The sequence below is a fragment of the Myodes glareolus genome, chromosome 10 (genome assembly GCF_982192425.1).
Source record: "Myodes glareolus chromosome 10, mMyoGla1.1, whole genome shotgun sequence".
Lineage (NCBI taxonomy): Eukaryota > Metazoa > Chordata > Mammalia > Rodentia > Cricetidae > Myodes > Myodes glareolus.
Window position 1 is genome coordinate 28,519,453 of NC_142035.1, and position 22,281 is coordinate 28,541,733.

The 22,281-nt window shown below is 47.2% G+C and overlaps 1 protein-coding gene across 3 annotated transcripts in view; it reads right to left on the reverse strand.

Annotated features, from left to right (window-relative positions):
- Positions 1-22,281, reverse strand: part of Syndig1 (synapse differentiation inducing 1) — a 164,177-nt gene that overhangs the window by 56,658 nt on the left and 85,238 nt on the right. For all 3 annotated transcript variants that reach the window (XM_085696831.2, XM_048436366.3, XM_085696832.2), the window contains exon 3: positions 17,424-17,561. In XM_085696831.2, the coding sequence (XP_085552957.1) occupies positions 17,424-17,561 (138 nt within the window). The remainder of the gene's footprint in view (positions 1-17,423; positions 17,562-22,281) is intronic.

Genomic DNA, 22,281 nt, shown 5'->3' on the forward strand with positions numbered 1-22,281 from the left:
AGAGTGTTCCTTCTCAGTGCCTCAGCTGGTCTGCACCTCTTTAACGAAGCTTGGTTGGTTGGTGGTTCCCGTAAGCAGTTGGGCTGATCTCTGCTCCTTCTATGCTGCTTGATGTGAGCCTCTTCTGAGGAACTCGGCTTGTCTGAGAATAACTCTCAGCAGCCTGTATTCAAGAAGGAGGGGCCTAGTGAACCTGGTCAGTTTCGGGGATTTCTTGAAGCTATTTTGAGTTGTTCGCTTCCCGTCTTAATGGGCGTCCCTGTAGGATGGAGTGTTCCACGTTCCCTTAGGACACCATGTTATTTCACTGCCCTTTTCACATTCTATTTTTAAGAAGTTTCAATCTAAACTGGAAAGTTTTAATGTAGGAGGAAGCAGAAACATAGGAGTTACACAAAATCTGCCACAAGCCCCCCAAAACAACAAGCCAATGGGCCACTGGCTGAAACCTCTGAAACCATGAACCACAGTGACTCTTTCTTTTCTTAGGTTATTGCCTAAGGTGTTTTTGCTGCAATAACAGCAAGCTAACACAGCCTGGCTGTGAGGGAGAGGTCAGAGCAGCACCCCGCACAGCAGTAATGAATGATGTGGAAGCTGAAGGCGGGAGGGCAGGCAGCAGGGCAGGGAGGGGCTCCGGGAGAGGTGGGGTGAGTTCCATGCAAGGCTGGAGGCTGGTGTAGGGGCACAGGTACACCAGAGGAACTGAGCTCCGTGGAATGAGGTGTGAGAATGGCTAGGCCTGGACTGAAACATCAGGTTCTAAGGAAGGAACCCTTCCTCTGGGGACCAGAGGAAGCTGAGGGTATCTCTGTGTTTTTGGATGATGGCAGCCTCTCTACCCCAGGCATTTGTTGACTTTGGAAGACACACTAGAAACGGAGAGTGCTGAAAACAGGGTTGTGAGCTGGAACGCTAATTTAATGGCTCTGAAAAGAGATTTGGGCGTGAGAACCTAGTCCCTCAAAGGGCCTGGATTGAGGAATAGGACGACAGGCACAGGGTTGTGGAGTTTTATCTGTAGATAAACGTCAGTTCCATCAGCAGATGACGGGAACTCACCTAGTGAAAGCTTGAGCGTCATCAGCTTTGAGGAAGTGAACAGATTCCATATGGCTCACCAGGAACCATGCCTAGGCCACACAGGCATGAACAACCCTGACTTGAAAAAGATGACAGCTCTACCCCTGCCTGGAAATGTAGAGCCAGGAGGCATCTGAGGAAGACGGGGACCTTTTCTTTTCTCAAGATGTCTGAAGCAGCCTCCTTTCCTGTAGCTTTCCTCTCTACCAGGGAAGAAACACAGGCTTGGGGTACAGTCACAAGTACCCGAGGAAACACAGTGCAAGACTGTCTTCCCCCCTCTCCCCTCATCAGCTCATCGGCGGACTATGGGCTGTTCTCTCTCGTGTCTCAGCATTCATTCATAATAGATCACACCTTACTGTAGGCAATTAATTAATCACAAGACAACTTTCCAATTGCCTTAGGAAAACAACCGAAGGTCCAGGGCAGTTAGGCAGTGCATGAATCTGAGCTAACTATGTGGAGGTGTATGCGACTCAAAGACACAACTACAGACTCAGAACTAGAGATATGACACAGGCCTAGCTGGTTGCTGCTCGGCTCCATTGTGTATGATGCCCCATGAGTAAAGCGGGTCATGGATGAATGCGCCCCCATTGTCCGTGGACGTGCCTTCCTAAATTGTTGCATAGAAAAGGGATTCATCCTTTAGAAGATTCTTTTCGTTCTTCACACTCTGTGCAACACTTCTGAAAGAGTACAGAACACTGTGCACGCTCACTGGGATCAGGCCCAAGGTACTCAACATGATCTTGGGAATGCAGAGTTTTGGACCGTGTGTAATGCTGCATGTATAAAATTCTAGCACTTGGGTGGCTGGGGCAGGATGACTGCTTTAAGTTAGAGGCACCTTGGGCTACATAGCGACTTCCAGATTAGCCTGGGATACAGAGGAAGACCCTGTCTTAGAAGAAATGTAGGTTGCTGAGTGTGACGGTGTTACTTTTAATCTCAGAGGCAGAGGCAGGTGAGTCTGAGGTCAGCAGGTCGACATACAGAGTTCCAGGCCAGTCATGCTTACACAGTTGGACCCTATCTCAACACATGACAGCAACTATAAAACAAAATAAAAGGTACAAAAGGGCTCAGTATTCACTGGGCTTAGACACAGACTTAGGTGATATGCACAGAGGCCAACCTTGACGAATGCTTAAGTTGGGCTTCGGGAAACCACTGCTCCTTGATACAGTGTCTGGACAGGCTACATATTGAGTGTCCTGTCGTAAGGATGACAGATAAACTGAAGTAGAGGGTATGAGGGTGTGGCAGCATGTTTAGATCACGGCACATGCCTGAGATGGTTTGTCAGCTTAAAGTTCAAAATTTGCTAAGGCTCCGTATCTGGGATCCTCATAATTCTCAAATGCTGGAAGATGCTGAAGCTAAGCCAGGAGGCAAGAAGGCAATGCTCAGAGTGGGTACCTTTGGTGGTAAGGAGTGCTGAGCCTGAGTACAAACTCTTGCTGGGCATGTTTCAGCGTAGATTGGCAGGTGACCATGTGACCAACACACATACAATGCTGTGTGAGCTAACATGGAGTCCTTGAAATATGGTTGTCTTCCATCGTATGAATTCAAAATGTTCTCAAATCAAATCAAGGCAGACAAGCATAGGGAATAGTTCAGTAATTTGGCATTGTACTTGGTTCAGATTATCTACTGCCTCCCCGTTACAATCAGTAAGATTGGTAGCCTATTACCAGAAGTACTATGCTCACTTTCTCCTTCTGTGAAAAATGTGCCCAGCAACCTTGGACCCTCGCCTGCATCATACCATTGGTACACCCCTCTCTGAGCACGTGGATAAACTTCTCCTCCCCTTAATAGCTAACAAGTTTGGCCTGCTTCTATTCAAATGTATTCCCAATACATCCCGATACAGGGTAAGAAAGGTAGGATCCCACCTGAACTGGTTTTGGGCACATGGGGCAGTAAGGCAAAACTGTGTCCTGAAGTAAACTTATAGGGATAATTATTTATTTATCATTTTATATCTACATATAATTTGGCAAGCTTATCATTGAAGTCAGATGCATTATCAGGAGAAATATGCTCAGTAAAAAAAGATTATATGACTAATTTATTATTAGTCAGAACAGAGAACAACCCTCATTACACCCTACTAGTAAATAAACTCCTTCTCTTGAACCCCATAAAATGCCCTAAACAATAACTGGAGTGCTTAAATATTTTTGCTTGCATGGTTTTTGTTCCCTTGCAGTGTGTTTGGAGTTTTCCCATTGCCTTGCCTTAGGTAAAGCTTCCTGACACTTTTGCAAATCTGTGTGGACATAATTAATTAATTTCCTTGAATAAGACATCAAGAACCCGGAAACTCTAACCCCAAACACCAGCGACAAAATCGTGTAAAAACCTAATTGTCAAGAAGGATGTGATTGTAGCCTTTGTGTGCAAGCACAGGCATGCACATACATGTGCATGTGGGTGTGCATGCATGTGTGTGTGTGTACCCAAGTGAATGGATATGGTATATTCCTGTGTGTCAGCATGCATGTGTGTTACCCAGACAACCATTCTTTGCCTGGCTTTTTATGTGGGTGTTGAGGATTCAAACTCAGGTCCTCAGGTTTACAAGCACTTACCTGATTTGTCTCCCCAGCACTGACCTTAGCTTCAATTCACAGATTTGGGAGTAGTTAAGTGAACAGGATTTGTATCATCACCACTGCTGGCAATCTTTGTATACTAACTGTGTTGCTGTTATCCTAGACTCTCTGAATAGTCACCTGCTCACTGAGAGACATCTGTGCCTCGTGAAAGCCTGGAAGCTTCCCTTACCACAAGGAAATGTGGTTTCCGTGGCCTCTTAATCAGTGGCTCACTCATAAAAGGTTCGCTTAGTTCCTGTAAGTTCCTGCCAAATGTGATGTGTTTGGGCCTCTTTCCTGAGTTTGTTAACTCCTGGGGGGGTTGCATGTTGAATGTGAGCACCTTCAAATGTTCCCATATAAAGCTGGTCCTAGGGTGGGAGACAGATCTTCTCTCTAGGGTTGGATTTAGAAGATAACATTGCTAGTGTTTTATATTGCTCATGCATTATTCATGTGGGTTTACCTATTGGAGAGAATATTAATTGGCTAGCATAGCATAAGATTGAAATTTCATGACAAAATGGCTTCTGTAAAACCATGTTTGTGAGTCATTGCCTGCAGCAAGATCGGCCAGTCCTGGTGATCACACCAGCTTAGAAGGCAAGAATATCTATTCACAGGTCACAGAATCACAGTCATGTCTCTGGATACAGACAGAGCCTTGAGACCAGACCTAGGCCACATGGGAATCTAACACTTATGAAGACACCGTGGCGAGGCTGTGACCAACCAGAGCATTCTTGAAAGAAAGTGTGCCCCCAGGCTCTGGCTAAACAGGACTTAGCTCTCTCCAAAATGGCTAACAATGCTATCTCCGAAACAGCAGCTTCTGGCATTGCGCCATTGTGGTGCCAAAAGCCCCATCTAGAGGGCTCAGTGTTCAAAGAGATGCAGAAGAGGTGTGTGAGGCACTCTGCTGCTGGAGGCCCGCTCCACCCTAATTAATAGCTTCAGTGACACCACTTACCAGAAAGCATCACACATTGGAAACACACTCCCAGCAAGCCCTAAGCCTAGACAGAAGAACACACAATGGAACACACTGAGATTTCACCTCTGGGTGCCACAGTGTCCGCAGAGCACCAACGGTGCTTTCAACAGTCAACTCGCGTCATTCTCTCCTATACACCACTAATCACAAAATCAACACTAATTATCCAGACAAAGCTTTCCCACAACTGAAAAAAAAATCCATTCAACACGCCACAGGGGCAAACAGACAGGATTTGTTCACTTATTTATCCAAACAAGTTTGTTTTTTTAAAATCAATGACTCATCTACAGCATAGATTCCATGGAAAGAGGTGGAAATCAGAAATCTGATCTGTCTTGACTGTATCAGGTCATTAATATTTATGTGGAATTGTTTAAATTCAGAGGTTGCAAAAATGACTTAGATGCGACAATCAGCATATTAAATATTCATATGGGAACACAGATAGAGATAGGGGAGGGGAGAGAGAAGCAGGAAGAAAAGCAGAGAGGGAGAGAGAGAGGGGAGTCGGGAGAGGGCTCACAGCTGATGCCTGTTAAGTTGAATGCAGTCTCTTAATGCAGGTGTGACATGTCCACCTGACACACTGTCCCCTCTGTCGGGCTTTTCAATGAAGCAGCAGTGCTGTGAGTCTGTGAGTCGGCTGCAGGCCACCGCAGCTCCTCACTGTCCCCTTTGCTTTTGTGTCATTTGCCTGGGTACGCTGAGGTAACCCAGTCTTTCCATCTACTCTGTCCTTGTCAGCAAGGGTGTGGCCCTGTCTCCTGTTCCCCAACTCTCTCAGCACTGGGGTACTTTCTCTTCCCATTACAGCAATCTTTTAGCTCTCAGAAGACACCCCCCCAACTCCCTGCCTGGAGAGCTGTGGCTCTCAGGTGCAAAATTAAAGCTTGAGCTGGTGAAATCAGCTACCGCTTATGGGGTGCATTCAGCCATAGGATCCAATTTACTCTAAGCCTAGTGACATTGAAGAGTAATAAACTCGAGGTCAGAAGAGGCAGACAGCCAAGTGCAAAGGGCATTGCCCCCGAAGACCTGTGATTGTTACGAATACCATCCAGTGCGGGAAGCCCATGGCCTCTCACAAGTTCTAAGCCACACTATTGAACAATAAGAAATAATAAATATTTCTAAGTCTGTCTTTGTGCCTGGGCTTAGAGAGAGGTCAATGTATACATACGTCCTTTTTTTTCCCCCAAGAGAAAGACAAATAGGTGATAGTTTCTGAACATAGTCTGCCAGTTTTGGTTTAGATGACGGAGAGAGTCCAAGACAAATAATCCTAGTAGTCAAAGGAGTACCATGGAGTGAGGCGAGGTGCTAACAACCCGGGTGGCTATCTCTCAGCATCCATCTCCAGAAAGTCCAGGTTGGTTTAGGTCTACACAGTGCCTGGCAGTGCCTGACCAGGGTCTCTGCTCTTTTCCTCATAAAAAAGACACCCTGGGTGAGTCAGTGTCAGCAAACTCTGTTTCTCTCCACTGCTGCTTGATGCTGTGCTTGCAGGAGAATTCCCCCCTGGCTTTAAGTGCTGCGCCCATTAGGGACAATTCTGATTTGTCTAGAGGGCTCTCAGGTCCCACCCTGTCTTCTTAGCTTGTAGCCAGTCGGCTTTCTACTACATAAAGTGTGCCTTCTCAGGCCAGCCTCCTACTTTGGTCGCTTCCGTCTTATTTCCAGGAAGGAACGGGAGGGCCAAGGGCTTAGTTCATTTAGGAACCATTTCACCTGACGGCAATAGCCTACTCCTTCCTGGAGAACAGTTTAGAGAACACACTGGCTCTGCCTCTAAAGCTCATGGCGCCCCCCCTCCCAGTGGTGTGAGTGCTGGCTGCCCATTGTGTTCCATAAAGGCATTCACTCAGAGCACCCCGGTGGCTGGATTGGCTCTTTGCTGTAGGCAGCCCTGCTCAACTATGTCTGACACCCTTAGGTGACTCTGTGCTTAGATTTCTACATCTGTTACAAACAGCTGCATTGAGTGAGCAGGCACGAGGGGCCAGACCTGGCTTGGTTTTTCTCTGTATTATTGAACTTATTCTTCCTTGGCTTTTGCATGAGAAGTACCAGGGATTGCCAAATTTCTTACATGATTCAGCCCCAGTAGATCACACTTGATTATCCATGCAAATTTAAGCAACACAGTTTAAATTTCAATTAGCACCAAAGGGGATGGGAGTTTGAGCCATAGGTAATTGAAATCCACCATATGAGAGTTCACCAGTCTAAATTCAAATCCTGATACTGGAAAAGGAGGATATTATTCATTTGAATGATTTAAAGAGACAGAAGTGCAGACTGCTGCTTTGGGTAATGGTAGATCAGTAGTCTTTCAATAGATGGTGTCTAAAAATATCATAGAGAAAATAAAAGGCTATTTTTAGCAAGCATCAAAGAAATAAGATGAATGGTTATAAGACCAAGATTAGGGGGAGCCAGGAAAGTAGAGGGATGAACAAGACGTGTGGGGACACTGTTGCGTCATCCATAGAGGTGCCCAGGAAGGTGCTTTTGCTACTGGGTGGGACAGGAGAGGTACAAGTTTAAGTGTAGAAGCCACCAAAAATGGTGACCTTGGGAAATCAGTCACTGCCCTGAGATGGAGCACCGGAGAGCCAAGCAGTGGGAGGGCAGGGAATTGAAACTTGCTAGGAAAAGTCCATAAAATACCCGCTCATTATGATCAAGAAATTGTTCAAGAAGAGAAGGCTCAGAAATGTGGGAAGGTGAGTAGAACTAGAACAAGCCTAGCTGATCTGAGGAAGCAGAATCAAAACTCTTAAAACTTGTCAATAGACAAAGCCAAGGTTATCACTCTGGGATGGTTCGGCAGAAATTAAGACATGGAAGAGGGAGTTATTGACTAGAATTTCACACCAGGGGCTCACACCTGCAGCAATCAAAGTGACAACAGGATATTTCCAAAGACACAGAACTGAAAGGATTTACCACCAGCAGATTCACTAGAATGAAAACTCTAAGGTCTCACGTTAAGCAGGCAGGGCCCTAGCACTATTTAAGTGGAGGGTCAAAGATGCTATCAGGATGAGGATCAGATCAACCGGAAGATGAGGCCCATGCCAACAAGTGCCTGCAGGATCAAACAGTAACATTACTGCCTTCAGGAAGCATTTGTGTCTTTCTGTTTACCCATCCATTCATACATCTGTCTATTTCGAGCCAAAAAAGAGGACAGGAACAGCCTAAACTCAGATCTTAAAAGAGATTAGTGAAACTGATGATCTGTATGGAACTGACAAAAGTCAGTTTCAAAGGCCTTATCAACCTATCATTCTTCCCAGGAACAAACCAGCTTTTCTTCTCATGTTAAAAGACTGACAGATGAGGCACTTCCTCCAAAACTCCCACTCCCAGTCCCGGTATTCTAATAACCACACATGCCCAGTCACAGGCAAAAGCACAGGCACAAGTGGCATTATCCGATTGATGCTCTATGAGGAGCTTAGAAACACAATTACCAAAACTAATGTGAGAAAAAAAATCCAACTAGCCTTGTCAGCATTAAAAAATTAAACCATTAATTTAAAGTCCTCCTGGCAACAAAGCCCCTTCCTAGGCACAGAGGCTCCTACTCCTGAACTTCACCTACCGTTAAAATAGTCGATGATTGGTTTCAAACCAAGCCGCAGAGAACAAATGGAGAAGGAACTCTGCAAGCAGCATACCAATGGCACCAGAACTCAATGAAGAAATTACAAGAGGTAATGAGGCAAAGAGAAGCTCAACAATTCTGCAGGGAGTGTTCTACAAACGCAAGGGAGCTCAGTTCTTTCTAACAGACCGTACACTTGCCACATTGGCACAGGAAAGAAGAGCACTCACAGATTATTTGTCATTGGTACCAAAATGTTTAGATGAGCCCGAAACCCATCCATGACTTAAAGACAAAGTGCTTAAAGATCTTTCTTAACAGTGAAATGGCGGCAATTTCCCCTTAGAGATGAAAGAACCAAAGAATGTCGTGGAGACCCCACAGGTTTTTTTGTGAGTACAGTAATGGGTAGGCAGAATTAACATAGTAAAAATAGCAATCCTACCAAAAGCAAACTATAGATTCAATGCAATCCCCATCAAAATCCCAACACAATTCTTCAGAGACCTTAAGAGAACAATAATCAACTTTATATGGAAAAACAAAAAACCCAGGATAGCCAAAACAATCCTATACAATAAAAGAACTTCTGGAGGCATTACCACCCCTGATTTCACACTCTATTACAGAGCTACAGTAATGAAAACAGTTTGGTATTATCATAAAAACAGAGACGTTGATCAATGGACTCGAATTGAAGACCTGGATATTAACCCACATACCTATGAACACTTGATTTTTGACAAAGAAGCTAAAATTATACAATGGACAAAAGAAAGCATCTTCAACAAATGGTGCTGGCATAACTGGATGTCAACCCCTTTTCCTTTTTTAAATAACCCCTTGGTTCTGAAGGAACCAGATGATGCAGCCTGGAAGCATAGCACACAGGCCCTTATGGGACAGACTTTAGATAGGTCCTTGGGGAGCTGGACTTGATAATTTCTCTCCCCATCCCTCAGCTGTCAAGTTTGCCATGAGACCCTGGGAGGCCAGTAGCAGGTTGTGCTGGGAACTCAGCGCCATCTCTGTAAGCACCAGGCTGTCTTCCTCTCTCTCCTCCCAAGTCTCCCTTCCATTGTCCTTTATTGTGTTGGCCTCAATTTGCACCTCCAAAAAAGTCAATAGAGCTCCAACAGTGTTACAATTTTGAGGAGTCTGTAGGAGTTTTGGGGCTCAGACACCTTGCCCTTGGGGCTCACTGTCTATAGGTCATTTGCTACTTACCATAAGGGACATCTCAGTATCCCCAGGAGACACAATGGCCTGAGCACCAGCTCTGCCTACTAAGGACCTACTTAGCTCAATTGGGAAAGAGTTTCAGTACAGGTCAGGGAATATTTCAAAACTGGAAGAAATACTTAAAGAAATGCAATGCTTTACTATGCCATTTGGTGCTGCTTGATCTTTAGTAGAGAAGCAGAGATGGGAGGACAGAGATTTGGGAAGGAAGTCAAGCCCTGTGACATCAGCACTGGGGTAAGGAAGCACGTGTAACCCTTTCCAGAGCATAAAGTCAACCCTCTTGCCCAAACTTCAGAGTGGACATCTATTACCTGTCTCCTGGGGGGGCACTGCCAGGCCAGCCCCCAAAGGTGTGGTAGAAGAGGACTAGGAAGAGGGTACAGGGGCATGGGGTGGGAAAAAAGGAAGGAAGGAAGGAAGGAGGGAGGGAAGGAAGGAGGGAGGGAAAGAAGAAAGGAAGGAAGGAAAGAAGGAAGGAAGGAAGGAAAGAAGGAAGGAAGGGAGGAAAGAAGGATAAAAAGAAGGAGAGAATGTAGACAAATCTTTACCAACCAAGCAAGCATGGCCTAGACGTGGGCAAAAGCACAGCCATGGATGACATCATCTGGGGCTCTGTGAGGAGCCACATCTTCTCCCTAAGCAATGTCCTGGTGGCAGTCCAAAAGAAACCTTTGTTTTCCCAGAAAATGGGAAGAAATAACTGACAATACTCCCACAACCTAGCCATATGGAGCTAGTATTTGTGTCTAGGTAAAGACAGAGGGGGAAAACACTCCTGCCCCTTGGGGGTGGGGATGTCTCTCCTAATGTGCACTAGCAGAGGCTATCTGGTGGGAGGTTTCACATTCAAACCATGTGAGACTTCTCCTCACTTTTGGAGAGGGAGGAAAGCTGGGACGTGCTTGTGCTACCTTGGGGAGACTGTCAAACTCCAGAGGAAACATAAGTACCTTTAGTCCTTGGCAGCACTCGGTTTAACTTGGTTGTCTTCTGTAATTTACTAGGATCCAGAACAGAGAAGGTTGTGAGGTAAGGACATGCAAGGCTGTGAAGGCTCCTGGGAGGGCTGTTATTTCACAGAGGATGAGAGGATGGGGTAGATAAACCTGTAGCATTCTCTCTACATGACACCACTATGTCTAAAGTGAGACCTATGCTCTACCACGGCAGTTGTGGGTCAAGTCAGTCTCAAAGTCAGAACTTACTGAGCCTAATCCCAAGGTGGCTAAAGAAACTGTGGACAGGATTCTGGGACCAGCCACTATAATTTTCAAGTGGCCTCTCTACCTCCCCTTCCTCCCTTCCTATGTGACTCAGTCTCCCTAACTGGGACAGAGTCCCTGCCCTGATCTCTGTGTTCTCTTTGGCAAATGCATAGAATGGTCCCCCTCTGCTCACAAGACTGTGGCCCTCTGCCCATCAGCAGAGCTGGAGGAAGCCTGGCACCTGCGCACCTCCCTGCCAGCACCTTGGTTTTTCAATGCATCCCCCAGCCCTTTCTTCCTATCCTGTGCTCCCCTTGCCCAGGTCCTACATTTCCAACTCCCTTCTTCCTCTGAGGAACACTTCTTCATTTTAGCTCAGGTCTGCCCAGAAACCAGGACCTCTTAGTGAAAGTTCCCATTCTCCAAGCTTTCTCACACATCTACCATGCTCTTGATCTGTCTATGACTAGAGAGAAATCCTGGGACTCTGAGGACGACGGCCCTTCTGCTTCTCAGGCTTGCCCACTCCCATCACACAGGGTCTCTCCAGCAAGCCTCTCCCATCACTTCCTACATGAAATACCCATGCCTTACTCTGTTTGATCTCTATGAGCACACACTGTACATACATGGGCAACAAACAGCAGCCGGAGTGGAGCTCAGTGGTAGTCTAGCTAGTACGCTGGATGTCCAGTGTTGGATGCCTAGCATCACAAAATTAAACAAACAAACAAGCAAAAAGACTGCCATTTACATCTCTTCATTAACATTAAATATTACCCTATTTTTATTCATAACAAACTTTAAAAGCCATTGCTTTGTCCATATTCAACCACATTCAGCTGCTGTTTCTCATGCATGTGTGCATCCTTTTAACCGAAGTGTGATAGACCTACAGAAAAGTGCACAGATCATAGGCGTGGCTAGAGCTCCAGGAGTTTTCAGTGTGTTGCCAACAAGAGATTAAGAACTGAATGCACTAGCACCCAAGGCGCCTTCCTGGGTGCCTGCACAGGGTCTACTGTTCTGTTTTTTGTGGCATGGTTCCCTGGGTATGGAAGGGTTCTGTCCCACACCCTTTAGAGTCTACTCCTCAGACTGCCCCTCCCTCCAGCCCCTGAGGACTTTTCAGTGCCCACCCACCTCCTGACTGCTCCCCCTGATGCTTAAGGTTTAATTCTTGGCTTTAGTCTTGGCTCACGTTTGTACCCAATCTTTCCCCTGAACCCCAAACTGCACATTCAATCTACCTGCCCTGTGTGTGCCTGTCTTCTGTGCAAACACACTTGCTGAAGCCAAGACAGGCCCCTACCCTGCTCCTTTTACGTGTTTGCCTTCCTGTGGCATAATGTTCCATCTCCAGGGACTCCATCCCTGTCTCTTCAAGTCACAATGCAAACTCAGAGGTCATTCTTCCAAAGACATGCCTGCCTCTCTACTTTAAAACCCCCGGTAGCAGGAGTGGTACAGCCCCACTGGCTTTCTTCTGGATTATGGTGGCACCTTTAACTTTGGGACTCTGCTGCCAGCTGCTTTCTGCTATGAAACCACATGGCTCTTCAGACGCAAATCAGAGTCTAGCTCATTTTAACAGATAAAGGTCTTTGGGTTTACCTACACACCCATACCTGTTTCTCTGTCCTGGTTTCCAGCTCTCAGCCACAGTAGTCTCCTGGCTTCAGTCATACCAGGTCATTCTTCATGTGTGCCAGACTGGTTCCCATCACAGAGCCAACACTGGTTGTCTCTGCCAGGAAGGATATTTCTCAAGAGCACCTCTTGGCTTAGGCCTATGGCTTTGTCATGAAATGTCACCTCCTTAGCAGCCCTTTCTGTGACCACGCCTTTAAATTTTATCTCCCATATCCGTTTGCAATGTTATCTTTCTCCTGCGTAATCCTCTGGCTTTATTCTTGTTTTTCCCTGCCCGAATTCACCGGAATGCCAACTCTATGAAGGGGGAGTTTGACCCGTCTTGTTTACCACAGCACCCTGGATCAGGACTGACACAGTCTGTGTGTTCAATAAATGTAGGCTCCTGGGTACATTCCGAGGAGATGCTGACCAACTCTGCAGGACCCCTGTTCCTCCAGAAGAAGGTCCTCTTTCCCCTTCATTTTCCTGGTGCCCTTAGCTGTCATTATTCATAAAATTCCTAAATTCGTAAAATTCCATCTCCCATTTAATTATTGCTGTAATACTGCCATTAGTAAAGGAAAGAAGCATTTCAGGAAATGAAATGAAATCAAGGGCATAATGAATGTCTCAAAGAGAACGCTCCGCTAGTCACCTTGCACACGCGACCTCAGGGCCTGTGGTGCAGATCCAGACCCAAGGTCCCCTGGGGAGTGTGCCCAGCTGCAGCTTCAGGTCACCATCTGTTCCAAGGCACAGTGCTGGGCCACAAAGTCAAACACGATCATGTTTCCCCGGGGATCCCTGTGCCACACATTCTTCAAGTGGGATGCGGGGGCAGAGGACTGAGGAGGGAGCCCGTGATTGTGGATGTGTTTGCATGTGGATAAAGGGATATCTGGGGCAGCAGATTCTGTTTTAAAAGATAGAAGTGCCAGCGTTTTGTCTCCTGCGCCCCCATACTTGCCACCTTTATGAGATATGGAAGTTGTTTTAATCCTTGAAATCTTTTCCATTTCGATGGAGATATTAATTTTTCACTTTTAGACTTATTGGAGGGATTGAAGAAGCTAAGTGTGGGCATTAACTAGCTTACAACAGTTACTCAGCAAACTGAGATTTATTTCTACCCTTAGTATCGTTTGGAAACACCAGCTTCTCACTTAATCTGCAGTCCCTGCCTTTCTCTATGAGCTGGTTTACAGATCTGGCTCTCATGGGGGGGGGTGCAGATGACACCATGTAAATGAAGTGAACTGCAACCTTCACTTGCTGGCCCCCACTGTGCATCTATACCAAGTCCTTTGTTACAGCCCAGGGCACAATGTTGCCTGGCAGGTTTCTTGCCAGATTCTCTATCCTCGACCCCTCTCCCCCAGTTTGCAGGCCACCTCTCTGAGTTCAGGCTCAGCCACAGTAAGATATATGTGATCCCAGTCCTCATGAGGCCCCTTGGGTGGACAGCAGTCTACCTGAGCTCACTGAGTGGACGGCTCACACTGAGAGCTTAAGAAATCAATCAGCAAGCTTGTCAAAATGAAGGTTCCCAGGCCTCACAATAGAGAAGCGGGCCTGTGCTGGGGAGGGAAAGTGTGGTCCCAAAGCATTCTCTTCCCAGAGGGACCAGGGCTTTAGCAGAGGTGCATGGTGGCACGCAGTCTCTGGCCCATAGTGAGTGCCCTGTGGCAGTTACTCCTGATGTCTGTCATTACAGTTAGTCTGATCTCACCGCTTTAGGGATCCTGGCTGCTGTCTGGAGCCACTTGCCTGCAGATCCACAGTGCTTGGACAATTGTGGGGCCCAGCAGGGCACCATTGTGCTTTCTGTCCTATCTCCCTCTGGAAAATCTCAGGTGTGGCAATTATTTTGATGACATGCTGTGGACCAGGAAACAGGAATGGAGGGATTGCCCATATGCAAGGATCTCAGATCTGTCTTAGAAAAAAAAAACAGAACCCAAAAAAGCCCAAGTTTATAAACCCAGAACAGCGATTCAATCTTCTCACCACTGACTGATTTAATCAGCCCCCCGGCTTTGCTTTCCCAGAATGGCCCTGTGTATTTCCGTCACCTGAGAGTTGCTTTGACAATAGGTAGGCACAGGTGACTTGCCAGTGGATACACTAAGATAGGTTTAGTGAGAAAGGAAAAGAAACAACAACAAAAACCAACCAATCAAACAAACAAATGAAAACAACTGAAGTCACATGTGGAATTCAAAGACTTCTTGGGAGCAGTTCCACAGCCTTGGGGAGCCTGTCTTTAGAATAGCACTGTGCTTGGCTGTAGCTCCCCGGAGGCTCCACAGCTGAGCACTCTGGGCCTTGAAAACATCTGCAAAAAAAAACCTCCAGAGAGAGCAGTCACCGGGCTTCTCCCTCCAGGCCCCAGGATTAGAAGTCCCAGCTGGCTGTGTGCAGGCCAGCGTGTCCAGGCCAGCTCTGATTCAATTTAGAGGTTGATTCTGAGGGTGTCTGTTCTAGTCCGTGCCATGCACTCTCCTCTCCTCAAACGGCCTGGAGATTTCTTTCCTGTCTGCAGTTTGGGTTGCAGAGGCATAAACAGAGTGTACAGCAGCCTTTGGGCTGGACGAAGGCTCCGGGAAGTGTTTGAGTATGGAAGCCCCCATCTAGATAGGACTTGGACACAGGCCCTACAAAGGGGTCTCCATCCAGACAGCTCTAATGGAAACAGCAGTAGCACAGCCCTGGGTTCCACAGCAGGGAACTCATTCTCTGAGTGTAGTACAAAGTGAAGCTGTGGAGGAGGGAGAGGAGCCGGGAGCACCTCTTCCTCCTCCAGCAGCACAGACCCACCCCTACCCACTGCAAGTGTTTTAGTCTTCCTACCATAAAAAAAAGTCACTAGAAGTTGGTACAGAAGGTACACTTTGTATTTCCTGCTGAACAGTAATGACCATCTTGATCACCAAAGGTATTAAACTCCTTGAGTCCTGAGACTCAAGTCTAAGAGGTTTTCACCATGTAGAAAAGCAACTTGATTTCTGAGAGGAGACTCTGAATACTATAATACTTTTGGGATAAAGGTGCTGGCCACAACTCACCCTGCCTAGCAGAGGCAGGGGCTTCACTGTAGAATATGTGAAGAAGCAGCTTCTGGTGTGGACACACAGGGCACCATTCCTCGATCCACACCATTTATCTAAGGTTCCAGTATTTGATACTGTGGGAAGAGGTGACACCTCCCCCAGTGAAACCCGAGGTAAAACACCACCCCCATTTCAAAACTTGATGTCAAATCTCAGCTCTGGTTTTTCACGTGATGTTGCCTATGCCCCTGCATCCAGGAGGGCAGATGAACCACATTCTTCTTATTCTAGGATGTTGTGGATATGAAGTACAGGATCCTGGGTCTAGATGCAATTGGTAGCATATTCAGTTCATGAGTTAGATCCACAATGCACTTGCTGGGTGAGTGGCTGGCTCTTTTCACGTCATTGTCTTGGCCCCGCCCCTCTTTATTAGTAAGACTTATCGTCTAACCCAGATTAAGGGTGCTTCTTATATAGGCAGGGGCAGACTGGACTCACCAAGAACATCTCACAAAGTCTTTCTCAAACCCTCACATGCCCATATCGGCAGGATGGGCAGTGCCTGTGGAAGCCTTGGACGCCAGGCTCATCTGAGCCTGCCTCAATTCACAGCCGCCTGGGCCCAGGCATCTGGCCTTCCGCACAAATTTATACTGTTGATTACAGTCATGGGGTGTAACATTCATAGAGCACATTCACAAGAGACACCTAGACAGACCTTTCAGGCCAGGGCTGGCCCTTGAACAAGCTCTCAGCATAATCTCAGAGGTCCGGGATCACCCACCTAGTGCTTATCATCCAGAACCGAGACCAAAGAACAGCACAAAACAGGGGCTGTACCCTGCTACACCCTCCTTGTCTGACTCCATTTGCCTCCCCTCCACATCCTGTCCAGTGTACTCTCGCTTCTGTCTTGAGGGAATTCTCTGTGTCTTCATTTTTGCAAACAGCAATGGTCCTCGAGAGGCCCTCAACCCTTCCTCTTAGGATATTAGAAAATGGAGGCAGTTGGCCATTGCTGGAGCCATGCTGGTGCCAAAAAGAGAGCTAGGCAAGGCTTCCCTCACCACACCAGGTCAAACTTCAACTCAGAAGCCATCAAGACGTAACTGCTGGTTCAGGCAGGAAAGCCATGTTCAAACAAGGAAAAGGCTATTTCAAGTATATCAGTGAGTAGTTTGCAGCCTCAGCCTGGGAATCCTAGAAGCCAGTAGGAGTATCCTGGTCTCCTGCAGGGGTCATCTGCCACCTGGAGAACTTCCAGGAGCACTAGGGTTTTAGCACTCTGTGCTACCCTGGGCTGCCTTTCTCCCTGCTCTGGTTGGGACAATGATAGTAGGTGGTGGTGATGGTAACTTCATGCTTTAATTAGTGCATGTAAATACCTTTCCTTTATAAATAAGAATATAAAAGCGGTCTCTTTGCTAGGAAAAACCACCTTCAAAATAAAATGCATTCCAGTGGGATGCTCTATAGTAAGATAAGCTGGGAATTGGTACCTTAGGGTGTCCCACACACCATGGAGCCACGGGCTATTGGAGACCAGGCTCTGTTATATGAATATTTTATAACAATGAGCCTTGGCCAATGAAAACAAACTCTGTTTCCTCCTTTCTGGCTAGGCTCACTGTTTATAAAGATATCTCTAACCTGGACCAGATGTTTCCCTACAAAGGACACACCAAGTCTCATTGTAAGGTCAAGCCTTTCAAGGCCATCTGTCCTCTGATAGGTGGATGCCTGCTTCGGTCATCAGTTTTGTTTCTGAGGCCAGTATCACCTCTACAAGGTCAAAGCTGAGTGACCAAGAGGTAAGGCCACCTAACAGCCCTGCTTGACTCTCTGGGGGTATCCCAGTTTACTGCACGCAGATACCCTTCATGGCAGACGACGGCCAGGCTTCCTTGGCTATCCTTGGTCATGGTGAGCTTGTGCAAACATCACCCTGTAGCGTGCATACCCAGCCACCAGAGGCCTTACCTCATGGGACAAGTAGAAGGCCGCAATGCCCAAAGGCCAGAAGCAGCAGAGCATGGAGAAGACGCTGAGCCCCAGGTGGTCCCGAGGGGGCATCATGAGGAAGTTGTCCTCACTCTCTGTGTCGCTGGAGTAGTCGCTCTGCAGAGACAAGGGAAGGACGGGAGGGAGTTCAGTGAAGGAGTAACGGAACGCCACCTGGCTAGAGCAGGTCCTGCCTGGCTGCTGCTCTGGCTGCTCTTGTTGATGTTCTTCTTACCATGATCACCAGCAAGTGTGAACCTCGAACAAGGGGGGGGGGCACTGGGAAAACTGGCCAAGATCAGGAAAGCTAAAGGCCTTCCCAGTCCAAACCATGTCCACAGCTACATAGCAGGCAAAATGCTTCAGAAAAGAATTGCGATACAAGAGGTCCTCAGCTCACCGTGGTTCAACTTAGAGCGTTGCTTTTGTTGTTTTGTTTTAGTTTATCATTGATTTCTTCAGGTATCACATGCATTCTGACATAGAGGCTATCTTAGACTTATAGTGGGTTTATTGGGAGGCCAGGGAGGAAAATCATCTTTCAGAGATCTTTGGGATTCTGGTGTGGGGTGATAGGGATAAAGAGGTGGCCTTGGGAGCTTCCAGAAGACATGACCTACCTGTTTCTTGCTTTTTGTGCTCAGCACATGGTGGGGCTAGTGTGGACAGAGGGAGGATGCTGTCGCTGGATATGCTCAAGTTTCCTTTGATGCTGATCTGAGTCAGGATGTAAGGGACCCAAGTGCTACCCAGATGTGCAGTCTCCCTCGTGGGGATGTGACAGCTGTTCTGGGAGCAGCTGCCTGTAAATGCAGCTTTCTCTTCCCTGTGATACAGCAGCACACGGGACTCTCACAGACCTGGTGAGAATTTCCTGGGAATCTGATGTAGGCGGTTTGGTGGGTGGGCTGGGAATATCAGCGAGAAGGATTCTAAGACTCTGGGATAACCACCGCCTAACTACCTTATAGAGGTTGTACATACTTGCTTCCCAGATCTTGGATGGACACCCTTGACTGGTTCCACTCCCGGTAGATTTTATCTCATCAAAGCAGATGCCCTTGTGCTGACTCATCAAAAAACAAGGCTGCCTCTTCCAACTGTTTATCTCACACAAAGATGAAGCCCTAGCTTACTCCAGGCACTGTTTCTAAAAACAAAAAAAGAAACGGAGCATCTCCTCTTCAAAGGGCTCATTATCATTCAGATCCTGCCACAGTGGCAGAAGCTTGACAATGTACTATGGGGCGTGGCTGGGGGGGGGATGATTCTACTGGACACCTGCCACACCTGACTAGCCACCGCCCACCCCACCCCGCAGCATCATGGAGTCACTCATACACAGATGCAAAAATCCCCCAAATGAAAATACATAGTTTTACACATAAAACTGCAGGAAGCCCCAGCCTCCAGGCAGACCACACAGCACTGCATTGAGAGGTCAGGGACTCAGTCAAAACTTGGTTTCTGTGTAGTTAATAGAGAAAACAAGCACAGGGTGTTGGGATCACTCACATAACAAACAAGGGTTTCTTTGGGTGACTCTGCCATGCATGGAAGCTGAGGACCCACTGCCCACATAGGGCTGGTTCTCCCCACCACACACAGGCAGACCTAAGGGGCAGGGGTCCCATGCTTCACTCCCCAGAGCAAAAGTCACCTCTGGAGGCTATAAGGCCAGCTCCCTATCATGGCCTTGTCCTGCTGGTCACTGTTGCTCTCTGCCCAGGTATGAGTCTTCTGCCTGGTACAACGTCCCTTCCATGTGTCTGGGATTGTACAGTGTCCCTTTTACAGAACTACATCTGTGGAATTTCACTCCATTTTATTCCGTACACATCTCCCATATGGTCTTCAGAACAGTAAAGGAAAATGAAAATTACTATCATTATGGCTATCTGAGATGGAAATCAACACAGCCAGCAGGGATGCATAATTCATGCAAGATTCAGGGACTGCACTGCCCAGGCCTTGCATAGCATGGAATCACCTAACAGGATGAAGGACACACTGTGCTCAGCCTGAATGTTGTCACATGGTGCCTCTTCACATACAGACCTGTCACCTTTAGCTCTCTATTTCCTGCTTAAGACTAGTGATGTAGAGAGGAGGTTTATGGCCATAGATGCACGTTGACTGTCCTGCTGGAGGGCCATCTCTGCAGGAAGTGCCTGAGAGTTTGGCCGGTGACAAGTCCACCAGGGTCTAAAGAGCACTCTAGGAAGTCAAAGGTCATCCATCTTCTTTCTCCAGACCTTCACCTTCTTAAGCTACAGACCAAAGTTGCCCTGACGAGAGCAGAGGTTTTGGCTCATGGGCAACAAATCTGTGCCTGTTCGTTTGGATTCTTAGCTTTTAGATTTGGGGTGTTTTGATTTTTAGTTTTCCGAAGAGTTCTGTGCTCCTGAGGTCATTGTGTCTCATAAGGACTCTAGAAAGAATTGAACTTTTATTGCCCTTTCTGTTTTATAATGGGCAGAGCAGTGGCCGGGAAAGGTTGACATTCCTGCCAATCCCCCCCGCCCCCCCCCCCCGCCCCGCTCAGCGCTCAGCCAGCTCCGCACCGTTTATTCCAGGCTTCGTGCTATGCTTGAACTCATAGACAGCTGCACAGAAAGCTGTCTTGTTCCCTCTGTGTCTATATGTTCCTTCACATTGGCCACCAGGGACTCTGATGATCTTGCTTCTTAATTGGTGTGTGCCAAGACGGTTGTGTAGACGTGGCAGTAGCCACAGTGATTCTGAAATTTTCCCTTACAGGCAAGGCTGGAATCTGCTCCTCCATAGCACCCCAAGCATGCTAGCACTGTAGGGGCTGGCTCTCCCGGTTCTGAGGAATCACATCACTGTCCCTATGCTGTGGAGAAATGGGTTTAAGAACAATACATACTTGGCTGGTTCTTAATTGAACCACACACAGAAGTTACGGAGTTGTTCTTGCCTGACACCAAAATCATTAATCAGCTTGATTAAAATGGATTTTCAAAATTCAAGAAAAATTACAGAGACGATAAGAACACCCTGGCTTGTAATCCTTCCTTTGCTCCTCCGTCTGCAGGATCCTGATGGGTTTAAGTGGTCATGGGCATAGAGCCACTAAATGGGGAGAGGAGATACAACTGGCCCAAGAGACGTGCAGATTCCTTCGCCAAGTAGATGAAATATGCACCGCCCATGCAGAGGAGACTCGGCTTGTAGGGCAGCTGTGTTTTAAATCCCTTTCCTAGGTCACTGCCTGGAACATCTGCAGCAGATGGGAAACACTCACAGAAGTTCAGGATTCATGAGATGTCTCCTTGTGAGCTGTAGGAAGCAAGGCAGAGGCAAGTGGACCGCTGGCCCTGCAGCCTGTGCCTGCTGATTGGTTGCTCCCCTGAGTGACATACCTCCTCACTGGCCTTATGGGTCTCAAGTCTCATTTTATTTATTTGTTTTATTGCTAAATAGTCTCAAGGTCAGGCTTTGTTGCTGATCTTCCCTGAGTTCCACACCTACTACAGCAATGCGAGCAAGTTCTGCTGGTTGTTTCCAGGGAGAAAACTTGGATTTAGCTCTGTTACTTGAATCCCCTCCAGGTGTTATCACCAGCGTGGGGTCCTAGAGTCATCCTTCTTCCTCTACCCGGTCATCTGGGCAGGAAGGTCACCATTTGGTCCTAGGAGGCAGTCTGGCTGGGTTCATTATGCTTAGCCATCAGCTGCTAGCCACACAGACCTATGCAAACCTAAATCACTTAGAATTAGATACAATCAAGAGCTGGCTCCTGGGACTCGCTACACATTCCATTGCTCAGAAGCCACAGCGTTCAGTATCTATCTATCTATCTATCTATCTGTCTGTCTGTCTGTCTGTCTGTCTGTCTGTCTGTCTATCCGTCTATCCGTCTATCCGTCTATCCGTCTATCCGTCTATCCATCTATCCATCTATCCATCTATCCATCTATCCATCTATCCATCTATCCATCTATCCATCTATCTATCTATCTATCTATCTATCTATCTATCTATCTATCATCTATCTATCTATCTATCTATCTATCTATCTGCACACTTTTCTCATGTACTTGCATCACCAGGGACTCCCCCACACTGGACAGACTGTCTCAACTTTCCTTGGCAGAATCTTGACCTACCCAGAAATTTTCAGCCATGCCGCTGTCTACCATCTGACTTAGTCTGAGCTCCTGGCAGGCAGAGATCACAAGTACCCCTGTGACACACATTCCTGGCACAGGAAGAACTCAGTGCACCTTTGCTGGATAGAGAACTCCCCTGAGGCCTTAGTCAACAGAAACACCAGCTTCAGCCGAGAAATGACTCCACCAGGGTGGCCTGCAGGCAAACCTGCGGAGTATTTTCTTGATTAATGACGATGTGGGAGGTTCCCGTCACTGTGGGTGATGCCAGCTCTGGAAAGGTGGACTTGGGCTGTCTACAAAACCAAGTTGACTGAGTCATAGGGAAGAAGCTAGTTAGCAGCAGCTTTCTTCCAAGGCCTCTGTTCAGTTCCTACCATGAGTTCCTGCCTGGTGGTCTGGAGTTGATGAAATAAACCCTTTCTTCTGGCTTTTAGTCACGGAGTTTTTTGCATCAATAGAAACAAAGCTCAGACAAGGTTCATGTTCCCTATTTCATTTGAGGAGTGTCTAAGCCATCTAAGGATGGCTAGGGCCTTTGGAATCTGTGATGTTCTGAAATCAGGAGTCAAAGGATGCACAACTCATTAGGAATTCACCCCATGTGTGGCTTTTGGTAAGTCCTTGGTCATGGGGGTGGGCAAGATGATAAGGCATTTAATTACATTAGAGGGATATTGCTCCCTATGCAACCAATGGCG